This window comes from Periplaneta americana, chromosome 3 (assembly GCF_040183065.1).
Source record: "Periplaneta americana isolate PAMFEO1 chromosome 3, P.americana_PAMFEO1_priV1, whole genome shotgun sequence".
In the NCBI taxonomy this organism is placed as follows: domain Eukaryota; kingdom Metazoa; phylum Arthropoda; class Insecta; order Blattodea; family Blattidae; genus Periplaneta; species Periplaneta americana.
In genome coordinates this window covers 129,484,005-129,498,118 of record NC_091119.1, presented here as the reverse complement: position 1 = coordinate 129,498,118, position 14,114 = coordinate 129,484,005, and the positions used below count along the sequence as shown (strand labels likewise).

At 34.9% G+C, this 14,114-nt stretch overlaps 1 protein-coding gene across 2 annotated transcripts in view; it reads left to right on the top strand.

Moving 5' to 3' along the window:
* rictor (rapamycin-insensitive companion of Tor) overlaps nt 1-14,114 on the top strand; it is a 68,029-nt gene that overhangs the window by 28,044 nt on the left and 25,871 nt on the right. For both annotated transcript variants that reach the window (XM_069821570.1, XM_069821571.1), the window contains exons 10-17: nt 1,344-1,612; nt 2,146-2,250; nt 2,764-2,949; nt 4,860-5,068; nt 6,936-7,025; nt 8,137-8,338; nt 9,233-9,402; nt 13,465-13,672. In XM_069821570.1, coding sequence (XP_069677671.1) covers nt 1,344-1,612; nt 2,146-2,250; nt 2,764-2,949; nt 4,860-5,068; nt 6,936-7,025; nt 8,137-8,338; nt 9,233-9,402; nt 13,465-13,672 — 1,439 coding nt within the window. The remainder of the gene's footprint in view (nt 1-1,343; nt 1,613-2,145; nt 2,251-2,763; nt 2,950-4,859; nt 5,069-6,935; nt 7,026-8,136; nt 8,339-9,232; nt 9,403-13,464; nt 13,673-14,114) is intronic.

Sequence of the window (14,114 nt, the reverse complement as noted above, 5' to 3'; positions counted from 1 at the left end):
GATGCCAGGTTTCCAAAGCATACCAGTATATTACTGTGTCTAATTTTATTCTTTACTAGTAGTTTTCTGTTCCTTGAAACATTTATATACTTCATGAGAGTCCCGAGTGTATAGTAACATTCATTTCCTTTCTCTAATCCTTCCTTTGATTTCTACTTCATTGTCATTATTCTCTGATAGAATTGTTTGCAAATATTCAACTTTTCATGTGTTTCAAAATTTATTCACTTATTCAGAATTCTGGATGCAATCTCATAATTAGTTTCATTTCTTGTAGTCAAACTTGGTGACCTCATTCACCAATTTAAAAAATGTCTCGTTTCAGTACATTACCATTTCTGCTATTAATAACATCGTCTCTGCAAACAATAAATTGTTCTAATGTACAGTGTTAAAAATTGTGCCACAAGGATTTATGAGAACTGCTGTTGTAGCTTTTTCAAGAGTTATGTTGAACAGTATTGTTGATAATGTATCCTGTTGCTTAATTCCTCAATTAGAAATTCTTCAGAGTAGATTCCTTGTATAATCACTTTATCTTTTAATTCCAAAAGGTATTATTATTATTATTATTATTATTATTATTATTATTATTATTATCATTATTATCATTATTATTATTATCATTATTATTATTATCATTATTATTATTATTATCATCATTATTATTATTATTATTATTATTATTATTATTATTATTATTACATCATCATCATTATCATCATCATCATCATCACAGTCTAGTATATACAGTCACGAAGCTCAATACATAGTAAATATGCAAATATTAGATAGTTGCTCACCACTAGGATCGCTAATATTGCCTCATTAAAGACAATGCGAAATAGTATCAGCACAGTCTATTGTTTCTAGCACCCTCAAAACTCAAGCTTCGTGACTGTATATAGTAGACTGTGATTATCATCATCACAATGGGGCTTACAGTGCTTATAGCCCTTGAGGGGCCCGATCTGAGCCCATATTTGGGCTTTTTTGCACCTCCATGATTTTGGACCTCCACAAAAGACAGTGCACAAATATCTCTGCCTTACGAGGGATCCGACCCAACAGTGTGTTGAAATAACACTTTAGCTATTTATCACATAAGTCATATTATTGTAAAGAGTAAATTTGAAAAAAAGACAGTTTCATATTTGTTGCCATTTACTGTTTGTGTTTTAGTCTCTCTAATATTATTTTGAAATTCTCAAGTTTTGCATTGTTGCATATTAAATTTTTTTTTCTTCTATCTCTATTAATGCTTTTAGCTCAAGGTACTATTATGGAATGTACTTTTCTGTACACAGTATTTTGAAGGAAGTTATGCTTGTTTATACTTGCAGGTGAGTTGCTGCATCTGATACACAGTCTGTTGCCCCCTGAATGCTGCAACTTGACACCAGCTCTTCCAAACCTGCTTGCACATGCATCTAATGCTTCAGCTCCATCAGTGCAGCACCAGGCATTGGCAGCAGTTACAATATTGTCACAGTTGCATTCTATGCTGAAGAGAAGACCTGCTCCAGCATCTTTGTTCCTGGACCGGACTCTGCAGGCTGGAGGATGGGGCCGGGAAGAAAGCAAGACTGGCAAACGATCCAAACTCCATACAGTAATAAAATTAATTCTTATCTCATATCAACGACCTTTCTAAATTATGAGACAAGGATTGTATTTGGCTTATTGAAGGGACATGCACAGAATAAAATTTTATAATAGAGATTGAGGTGTAGGTTTTTGTGCTAAAAGGGATTGTTGTGTCATGTAATCTGCGAATATGATCAAGTCATATGATGTCATAAATCTCCAGGCTGAGAATACTATTGAAATGGATTATGAATAAGGTTCTGAAGTTGATGAATATTTCAGGACTGTTTAATTCTTCGAGGATAGAAAGACAGGAGGGAGCATAAGCTTGAAATGGTGGAACCAAAAAGGTGTACTAGTACTGTAAAAGGACTTGTGCTCTGGATTTTTGCGTCCTGAAAAATCCATTGATCCCAGTTAGCCATTGAACCCGCAACCCTTGGGTCTAGAGGAGACTTTTACCCCTAGACCACTAGGGGCGGCTTTATGTCCATTTCAAGTACAAAATTATTGTTAGAATGTTTATAAATTGAATAGAATAACTGTTTCTTTTCCCAGCTTGTGGCACCAAAAGAAGGTGATGACTTTTTAAAAGACTCAGCTGTGCTAGCAAGTAAGGATGGCTTCTCTTGGAACTGGAATATTGTGAGAGCAGTTCTAAAGGTACATAATTTTTTAAACAATAACTTACTTAGTTTTTTTTTTAATTAAGTAGGCTATGAACATTTCGTTCATCTATATGTTAAATTGTTTTATTTGTGTTTAAACTTACTATATAGTACACATCATTCCAGTGTTCACAATAATTGTGAATTATTGAAGATCCAGCAAGTTTCATTTTAAATATGGATCCTCAAGTCTTCAGTATAATTTATATGAATTTAATTAATTCGTTTACTTATTTATTAATTTATATATGATCTGAAAGTAATGTGCTAAATTCATATGTCCTACTCATCTGATGTCAAAGGTGGATCGAACTTCGTGTTTTGAAAACTTATTTGAAATACACTTAATTGAAAGGAAACTTTATGAAGAATGCAAATACTTTTATTTGGTTTATTTATCTAGTAACTTTTTTTTAGATATATATTTACTCAATCATTTGCTTCCTTTCTCATTAGCTCGCTTTTTGAAGAAATACCTGTGAATTGATTGTGTGTATGTGTGTTGCAGAGTCGAAGTGAATCACTGAAGAAGCTTGAAGACTCAAATCATCGCACTTTTCTGAAAAGACTTGTTCACTACTTCAAACCCTCTAGCAATAGGTTCTCTCGTGTGGAACTGGGGAATAAGAAGCAAACTCAAATGTACACTCTGGCTGGTCTGGAGCTCATAGACTGTCTTTTGGAAGTAGAGGAGGTAAATTCTACAATTTCGTTTTTTCTTGATTTAGGCTTTAGATGAAATAGGGTACAGTTAGTGTCACACTTTATCCTTACCATCTCTCTTAGGGTATAGTCACATGTCGCTACTTTTGTGCTGCTCTACTTTTTTATTTCAATTTCAAAAGTTGTGTATTGTGTTCACACCCAAGCTAAAACTAGCATGCAACATGGTACTTTTTGTGCTGGATTTGAATCCCACCTGGGCTGAACATCTGGTTGAGTTCTGCCCCCCCCCCCCAACTACAATGCAAATGTCAGGCATTTCATGATGAATTCTTGATCACCATTTTCTCTGATGCTAGTAAATAACCTTGCATTAAATTATCGAATTGAAAATACATCACTAATCATCTATTTTATATGAAGATGTTAAGCTGTAATACCTCCAATTACATGTATACAGTGTGAACTGTACTGTCCGACCGAGTGGTTATGTCGCATGTTGATTTCCCCCACCTGTTTCTGCTAGTCTCTCTGTAAAGGCAGTTTAATACAATTTTGCTCGTTTTTGTTTATGTTTGGAGAAAAAAAATGTTTTAAATGAAATATTTAGTAGAATATTCTAGGAAAACTATTGACTAAATTCCCAATATTCTCAGTAAGTTTAAGAGAGCAATGAATTCTAATAATGAACGATAGAACGAATTTTAGTCTTGTCCTTGCAGAAATTTGATCCAAACAAGTATAAATTTTGTTCCCATAGCAATTTTAAATTCTATGGGACTATGATAGTGCTGTAAAAGGTTATTGTCTGGAGTTAACGGATATGTACTATAGCTCGCTTGTACGTTTGTTAGAATAATGGAGAAGAGAACAAGACGTGTAAACATAAACAGTTGCTTTCAGCAGAAATTTTGGACCCAGAATATGTAATGCGTTAATTAGAGCTTACCTTGAACTAAGTTCACTTAACACGCACAGATTTAGGAATCAAATGAGATTAATTAATTGTTTTGCATTTCTTTTAAGCTAATTGAGTTAAAAATTGATACTCTAATACTCATATACTTTTGTTTTTTTCTATATTTGTATATATTATTACATGTTAAATGTATTTTACTATATATTAATGTTATTGTGCTCAGTGAACTCCCTTCAATTTTGTGAAATATTTTGTATAACTGAACTGAACTGTGCCTGATCATGAGCTTCTGCTCTTTTGGGCTGCAATGCCTGATTTTAGCTCAAGTGTAATGTATTAAATAAATAAATTCGAAAATTTGAAATTTGAAAAATTTGAAGACAGCTCTGGACATTTACTATCTCTTATGTAAGTTTACCAGTTAATTCATTTAAAAATTGAAGTGGAAAGCAATTATTTCTAATAAGTTGAAGCAAAATACTACTTGCAGCTTCTTTATGCACATTTAAAACAGAAAAATTAATCAGTACATCATCTGTATTTTTTCTTACGATATTAAAAATAATCTACATGTCAATGACAACCCACTACCCCCTATTTAAAACATGTCTGATGAAGAGGTTGTCCACCAGAACACAACAGACTACTGTGCATTCAGCCATTGATTACGACATAGTTCGATGGCACAATTAACGTATTTAAAATTACACATTTTTTCTGGAAAACTATTTGGAACACAGCAAAATAGTACCTGAGATTTTTGTTGTTCTTTGAAGAAATCCACCAAAATTAATGACATGACTTACGGTTCACCTGATATAAATGATAAACACATAAGATGGAAAACATTCAAGCAACATCCGTTTCTATCATTAGGAGGTTCTTCTGTGTTTAAAGGTATTGGGATATGAGATTAAATGTTCACTATGATTGAGTTGTGATGAAGTTTTAGATTGCATACACAATTAAAAAAAATAATAAGCTGTGAATTGAGGATACATTTGCACTCTCTTTTATTTTAGGCCGAAGGTGGGAAGCTTTTAAATGAACTACTTGCTGATATCTGGGTTCAGATTGATGCTATCACCTCCTCGAAAAGTGCCCATGATTGCCTCTTCAGCCCTCAGCATGTATCAAATTCAGTTTGTCAGGACTACTTTCTCTTCATTGGTCGGCTGTGCCGATGCAGTAAAGGATTAAGAGTGCTGGATAAAGCTGGAATCTTTCAACAGTAAGTACAGCATGTCTTATAATATTTTTGAATAGGTATGTACCTAATAAAGATCCCAAGTCTTTTGCCAGTGTGCAGCATTTGTCTTTCCACAAGTACATTAGTACAGGCAGTTATATTAGCATCAAGACCACTAGATTATACTTCTGTTACGTGTTTTTACTTAGCGTACATGTTTTGTTACTGCATAACCACAAAGGATAAAATGGTTCAGGTATAATATTCTGTTCAATATATTTAGTAAAGAAAGTTCTTATATGATTAATGTGAGCTAACACAAGTGTCATTACTTAAAAGTTGAAAGATATTTTCAAAAAGAGATTTTCTGGTGTAACATTTCCATCTTACACAGCTGTTTATAATATTGTCTATCACGCACATTAGAACCCACTTACAAAATCTGTATCTGAATACAGGTTAACTGGATTTTAGCTCTTACACTTTGATAGCTCTGTATGGTTTTATATTTAGCTATGGATACAGAACTAAAAAAATTCCTGTTTGACGTGATTTTTCAGGTGAGTTTTCAAGTAGTAAGATGTCATCGAAACATTCTAGGCAAAGATTGTCTTCTTGTCTTGAACCTTTTTGTCTTAGAAACTTATTCACTAACTCACGAATAGCTGCGCATCTTGGAACTTTGTCACCAGGAAATCTTTCTTGAAATCATTTTCAACTTTCACTTGTTGACTATGGTAGCTCAAATGAATTGTGTGAAAACAGTTGTGAAATGGAATACTTAAACTCAGAGTTAGGAAACCTTGAAGCTTTGGTGATATATTCAGTACTCTCATTTTCAAATGATCTACTCCTATAGTCCACACCTATGGAGTAACGGTTAGCGTGTCTAGCTGTGAAACCAGGTGGCCCGGGTTTGATTCCTGGTCGGGGCAAGTTACCTGGTTGAGGTTTTTTCCGGGGTTTTCCCTCAACCCAATATGAGCAAATGCTGGGTAACTTTCGGTGTTGGACCCCGGACTCATTTCACCGGCATTATCACCTTCATCTCATTCAGACGCTAAATAATCCAAGCTGTTTATACAGTGTCGTAAAATAACCTAGGCCTACTACTCTACTCCTATAGCAAACCATATTTTATTTTTGTGAAACTCAACATGACAACAGTGAAAAAACCTAAGGTAGTGCAATTAAATATTTATGTATGTATTTATTTACACTGCAAATGGGCAAACACCCGGAGGCAGTGGTAACTTAATTACTTACACACAATAATTACAAGTTTATGGAAATGAAATATAGCAGATAACTTGCTGAACTTTTTTGCGAATAACTGAAAGTTACAATACAGTGACCTCTTTTCACTTACTCATTATGAAAATTGGTAGGAACTTTCTTTAAGAAGAGCTTTGATATTTGGTGAATTACTGGGAAGATGGAATCAAATGTATGAATACAAATTTTCGCCATTTAAAATTGTTCTGTATTTATTTTTTTGAAGTTTGAAAATGGAGATTCAGGTTGAAGCAAATAAGATCTCAACTCATTTTCAGGATTTAACTCCGCCATTTCGAAGATAGGTCATGGATATATTCAATGTTTCTCGAAATTTTTTTCTCCTCAGTAAATTATGCTAAATAACTTCTGAAGGAGACAAATGTCTTGTGATGGAAAATGCACGACTGTTCACTTTGTATTAACCTTTATGCCATAATATATTCAAGCAGTAAATTCTATAAACTTTATGCCATAATATATTCAAGCAGTAAATTCTATAATATGTTATTTCTATAACATATGTCGTTTGTTTTCTTGCATCAGTAGAAACCATTACAATGAAGAGCAGGAGAGAATTGCACATGGAAATGATGCAAATTGTGTATTACATTTATTTAATTTTTTCCCCTAGACTTCTGCATTTAGTTGTATCTACTAACCATGACTGCTATGTGAAGCTTGTGGTTTCTGGGCTGGACTACAGCATGGATGGAATGCCCAGGTTTGTGACAATAGTACTTAATTATTGGTTTTTGAGTGAATATGTCTACATTTTGTCTTGATTCAAATTAAAAGTTTGTGAAACTTCGAGATGTAATACTTTTTAAATTAATAATAGATAGCCCGTACATATCATCGCTGATTTTATGAAACCTCCTATAGAGCATAATTTTTTCAGGAGGAAGGAAAAAGTAATTAAATATCAACAGGCCTACAAAAGAATATTAGATAATCTGGTAGAAAATGTTTGTGAATATGATGACATCATCGACAATCAGTGTAGGCCTATTGATGTTCAATTAATTTTTTCTTCTACCTGAAAAATTATGCTCTTTACGTCACATAGGAGATTTCATAAAATCAACGACAATGTAATGTATTTTTCAGTATTAGAATACATTCTTTGTTTTGATAATATTAAAAAGACGTTACAAAATCTTCAGAGCCTTAAATAAAGAAACAGTATACTAAAAACCAACAGGACAGTATGAAATTTTCCAAGAGCCTGTCATATAAAAATATACTGTATATAGTGAGTATTGCCGTACCTTATCTCTGATTAGCCAGTGTAGGTGAATAAAAGCATGTACCTCTCCAAGATTCCACCAAATCAGGTATCTATATTACATTCAAAATGTGGTTACTATAGAAAACTACTGAATATAAATTAATCGATGTTTGTGGAGGTTTTGTTAGTTGCCATCTGTAAATAAACTGTCATTGAGAAATTTTTAATGTGAACTTAATTATTACTAATCTGCAGCAGGAACTTAATTGCTAATTAGATTAAAAAGTGTGATGTTAAATGTTGTAATAAGCAAGTTATTAGGAATAGTGGCCTGATAATTACGGTACATGAAGTGCAACAAATACTGTTGTAATGTGTTTCTACAGATATTTAAAATTGATGCACAATAAGAAAACTTCTGTATTGAGGTTACGATATTAAGATAGAAGTTAATGTAATAAATACTACAAAATTTGTATTATCACAGGAAATTACTTTGTTTACGGTAAAGTTCTCATCCATATATTGTAAATTGTTATAGGTAATACAGTAAACTAAAGACCATAATAGAAATTAATAAATGAAAACATGTGTGAATTTTCAGGGTAATTCTGAGCAAGGTTCTCACGGCTCCATCAGAGTCTTCCCGGTTGTATGCAACACAATTCCTGCTGGTCCTTCTCCGTGCTAGACTGCCAGACTTCGAGAAATGGGGGATAGAATTACTAGTAATGCAGCTATATGACCAAAGCAAAGCTGTGTCATTGGCTGCAATATCAATTTTAGGGGAAGCCACAGAAGAAAAGGTAAGTAATATAATTGTCTCTCATGAAAAAAGGGCTGATCTGAAGTTGATTTACACGTTTTCAAAAGCTTACAGTTATTTAAAACGCTACATGTAACAAAAATATCAATTAATGATTATCTTTTATTTTTATGTAATTATTTTCAATAATTATATTTAATCATTTTATCAGTAAGTGACTAGTTTAGTACATAATCTGTGGATCATTGTTTTTCTTCATGATCTACATTTACATTAATGTTTAGATGCATATATGAAGAAGAATAAAAGCATAAAATTTGTCCTTTGGTATTATCATTTTCCTGTTTTTGCTTCTCAATCTTGTCTTCATCTTTCCTTCTCCTCCTCTTCATTCTCTTTCAGTTCTCTAAATAACTTAATTTTTTAATTCTGTTAATACGTATGAGTACATGCATGTGTGGGTACGTGTTTATATGTGTGTATACGTGTGTGTACCTCTGCCCACAGTCATATTTACATATGAAGGGTTCAGAGCTATAGTGGGCCAAGCGCCATATATTAAAAACCCAGAAAACAAGGCTTAAAATGAAGTGATTACCATAATTCAAAGAAACATATAGCAAGTAATATAAAGTATACACATTAAAACTAAATGATATGGCAATCTTCATTAAACTATGATATTCACTTAACTTTAACCCCTGCTTTCTCCATTTTTAATAAATGGCGCTTGGCCCATTATGGCTCTGAACCCTTCAAATATACTATTAAGTCTACCCTAGCAATTAAGTGCGTATTTCCATGCGTGAAGTTTAATAAAAAACACCCTTCTCTATAGTCATGGCATTATTTTTTTTTTTGGAAGGGGATAGAGGGGTAGAACAGTCTGCTTTGAGGAAATCATAGCTAAGTAAATGTGTAATGTTGTGTCCAGGTTTACTTGGATGCTGTGATATCATTGCGGCCATCATTACTTCATTTGGGAGATAAAGGTTTGCTGCTTCTTATCAGATTTCTCTCCACGCCTAATGGGTTCACGTTCCTACAGGATGCAAACTTTGTGACAACTCAGCTAGAGAGGTGGGCGACCAACTATAACTACAGGTAACACTTCTGAATATGCAATGATTGACATTTTATGTGATGTCTGTGTACCAATGGTGACATGTTCACAAGGACTGCAAGTATTAAAATATTTTAGTTAGAAACATATACATTTTTAAAATTAAAATTCTGCACAGACCTCCATATTTGAGTGGTAAAGGGTGGCTTGTACACTGTTTGGAAGTGAAGTGGTTGGTGTAAATGTTGATAGAAGACTGGAATGAGATACGAGGTGTGATCAAATAGTTTTTGGAATGGCTTCAGAACGAATTTGTGATTAGCTGTATTTTATTCTTTCCAAAACTATACATGTAACACTCCCTTCTGTTTAAAATGAGGAGTCACATGACCTCCGACCTTCCAGTGCAGATTTAAGATACGGTCACACGTTGCTACTTTTGCAGTGCTGCAGTACAAAATACTGTGCAACTCTCGTATTATAACATGTGAAAAGTAGTGGCTGCCGAACCAGCTGCCCGCTTCTTTTTCATGCTGCTTACAGCTTAAAAATAGTGACATGTGGACAGGATTCTCAGGGTTGCAGCCACATCATTTTTGGTATTGGTTTTGTTGAAACTTTTGCAGCAGTTGCGACCAGTGTTGCCACCCAAATGTGCCAATGATACTTTTATTGTTTGGATATATTTTAATGTTTGATGTAATGAAATTAAATGATTTATAACAGTTATTGAATGTACAACACAGTCAGAGTATATTTGCTGATGATATACTGTAATTCATTTTTTTTAATTTTCTGTAGCGTAGTTTCAAACAGGAGGGTTGCCAACATTGATTACGTGAATATGCTGTTGGTTATCATTGAAATATATAGGCGTTTTTAATAACTTTGTAGTAAAAATAATACCAGTTTCTGAGTGTTTCTTCAGGATCTGGCAGTGACGGAACATCATATAGAAAAGTATTCTATGTATGGACAGAATCATACTGCTACTTTTATTTGCTCAGAGATCTGATTGTTGATAGACATAACAAATTATACATCCATGAAAGATGGGCATGGAGGTCTTGGTCTAAGGAATCTAGGGATAAAAAATATGTATGTGCATGTGCCCCCCCCCCCATACACACACTCACTCACTCACTCACACTCACTCTCTCACTCACAAATTGGCTTAAAAGTTAAAAATGAGCACTTCCAGTCTGTTATACTGGGTCATCCAAATATCGTGGCACCGTAGCTGAGGTGGGGTCCCGCTTGGCCTATAAGCTATCGCTTCATACCGGCTGGGCAATACAAGAGCTGATGTTTAGCAAACTAGAGTGACTGTCTAATAAATTCTAATACACTTTAAAAGTTGCCTCACACCATGGTGTCGTGGTCTAAGGCATCCTGCGTAGGACTCGCGTTACGGAATGCGTGCTGGTTCGAATCATACGGGGGAAGAAATTTTCTCATGAAATTTCGGTCACTGTATGGGACTGGTGCCCACCCAGCATCGTGATGCACTTGGGGGAACTATGATAGGGAGCGAAAATCCGGTTTAACAAACCAGCTATAACAGCTGGGGGGATTATTGTGCTAATCACATGATATCTCCATTCTGTTTGGATGATCGTCCACCTATGCTTCGGCTTGTGGATGTCAGGCCAGCAGCGGTTGGTCGGTCTTGGCCCTTCATGGGCTGTAGTGCCACGGATTTGATTTGATTGACTTTAAAAGTTATGTACTCATCCATGTCACTAAAGGAGATGCTGTAACTGCCTGCCTTCGTTTTCAACACATTTCTGGCATCATCTTATGAAATTACCCATTACTTTTCTTAGTTCTCTTTGAGATATTGAAGTGATCTCTTGGCGAATGTTATCCTTAAGTTCGTCTAAAGTGTGTGGATTCGTTTTATACACTCTATCTTTTAATGATTCCCAGAGATAATAGTCACAGGTGGTTAAATCAGGGGATCTTGAGGGCCATATGTTATTGCTGATAACTTTATCATCAAACACTTGTCGAATTGCCTGCAATGAAACATTGGCTGTATGAGCCGTCTCCGATTCCTGCTGAAAAAAACGCTAAACTACATTCTTTCTCAGTTAATTAAGCAAAAATGGTTGCAAAATGTTGTTCACATATGTCACTGTTAATTGTGTCCTCAAAAAGAATTGGGTTTTGTTATTCTCTAACTGGAAACTACGCATCACACCCCTAATTTCTCGTCGTGAAGAGGTTCCTCATGAAGCAGATTAGGTTTTTCGGCAGTTTTGAGAATTTACATACCCATGTAAATAAAACCACACTTCGTCTGAAAAAAGAATGAGATTAGGACCAATTTCTCCATCATGCATTTTATTCAAAATCCATTCACAAAATCTAATCCTACATACAGGATCATCCGGTTTAAGTTCTTGCACCACTTGGGGTTTTAACTTAAGTAATTTCTTAGCCCTTTGTACGGAACCATAAGAAATTCCCATTTGTGGAGAAAGATGGCTAAGAGATTTCTTAGGGGATTTTCCAAGCAGTCGACCTGGGTAGCACAGTGGGTATAGCACTGGCCTTTTGTGCTCGAGGTTATGGGTTCGATCGCGGTCAGGTCGATGGTATTTAAGTGTGCTTAAATGCGACAGTCTCGTGTCAGTAGATTTATTGGCATGTAAAAGAACTCCTGCGGAACAAAATTCCAGCACACCGGCAACGCTGATATTATCTCGGGAGTTGCAAGCGTCGTTAAATAAACCATAATTTAATTTTTCCAAGCATTGCCCAATGTCACCAGAAGTTTCTTTTGTGAGGACTGTACGTCGCCTTCTTCGTTTCTTATCAAGAACACTTCCCGTTTCAGGAAATTTATTAACTAATCTATGAATCGTCCCACAATTTGAGACTCAAACACCTGGGAAATTCTCTTGAAATCTCCTACAGCATGAACGGATTCTGTATGGAGATATGAATCGTAGATAAACACTCAATGTGGAATAGAATACTTAGGCTTATTATTTGCCATTACTCTCACTTCACTTCACGTGTTGCTCTGTCACTGAAACGCACAACAAACTGCGTTGCGAGACCTTGAACAAACCAGTTATCCCTGCAGACTGCTCCCCTCCCGCCCGCACACATGCGTTGCTGTTGTCAGCTGAGGCACTTCTTGCAGCTCCAGCTCCGAGATATATATACCACAGTGTAGTATATATAGTCACGAAGTTCAATACATAGTAAATATGCATCCATAGATAGTTGCTAACCATTAGGATCGCTACTATCGCCTCATCACAGACAATGCGAAATAGTACCTGCACAGTCTATTGTTCCTAGTACCCTCATGAACTCAAGCTTCGTGTCTGTATTTACTAGACTGTGATAATACCCAAAGTCGCAGTTCTCCCAATAAGATTATGAACTGCCACTTCTGTGCAGGGAAATCACGCAATTTATGTTAAGACTGTATTTTGGAATATTTTGTAAATAACAAAATGGCGGTATATGTCGATGGCTTAATGCACACGTGTGTTAAGTACATTTTCCGGTCAAATTGAGTTAAATACAAGATCGGAGTCCTGTGAGGTGTATCTTTACTGTGCACAAATTTGGGAAGTGAATACTAAGAGTTTCCTATATTATGTTTACTTTTTGAGAATAGATGTTAATTGAAGTGTAATTAAGTATTGAAAATTAAAACTAGTTTTCCTCAAAATTTAGAAATTAGTACTTACAACATGTGTGCACTAAGCCATCGAATTTAATGTTCAGTAAATTGATATACTAAAATGTTGAAGTGCAGATATAATGCAGTTAATATGTAAATTTATACAATGTCGTGACTTCTTTTGTATGTGCAGACATTTTTTTGTTTAGTACAGTTGATGTCTGGAAATAGATTAAAGTGGCTGGTTGTGCACTGACATGTTGGTTTAGTACATACTTCTAATATCTTGCAGGCTTTCCAACGTTATTTTTTATCTTCAAGTAAATTCGAGGTATTAGCTTTCAAGTATTTTCTGTTTGCTAAATCATATGTCAAAATTATTGTGAAACTAAGTAACCTCAGCAATCGAAACTATTATTAATAGAATAAAGAATAAGTAATGTATGGTGATGTGCAGGTATGTTCGTCTGGTGGAAGGTGATATTCACGATTCTCTGACGTTACACCAGCGAGGGGAAGATGGTCGTTACAGCCGCCGGGTCACCAGTGCAAAACATAGTGTGCGGGATGTTTACATTCCACCACATCTTTATGGACAATTGGTTCAGCATGAGAAGGGCTTCCAGCTTTTAGTGAAAGAGGGGAAGCTGCAAAACTTATTTCAGGTGATAATTTATCTTGTTGTTTAGTCAACTATTCGAAGAGAACTAAACCAGGAGATAATGGGGTAGTGTGGCCAGTTCCTTTCCTCCTCCATTGCATGCATCTCTGACTAGTAACATATTCACTAATCAGAAATAAAATGTATACAAATAATGCTTCTTCCTGACACGTATCGTCAAATGAGATGTACTTCTGATAATAGATGTACATATCAACCAGAACTTTAATCAGCGGTATTTATTATTTCAATTGAAAGTTTACTTGTCATAATTTTGTGTAGAGAAGAGAATCAAAAGATGATTTAAACCTACTAAATATTTTTTCTGCTGAATGGGAGTACATAAAAAAACAATTGATATTTGTGGTTCTTTACTTAACATCGCTCTAAAACTCAAAGCCATTCACAGACATATGATGATTTGAGTTATCAGAGCATAATTCATA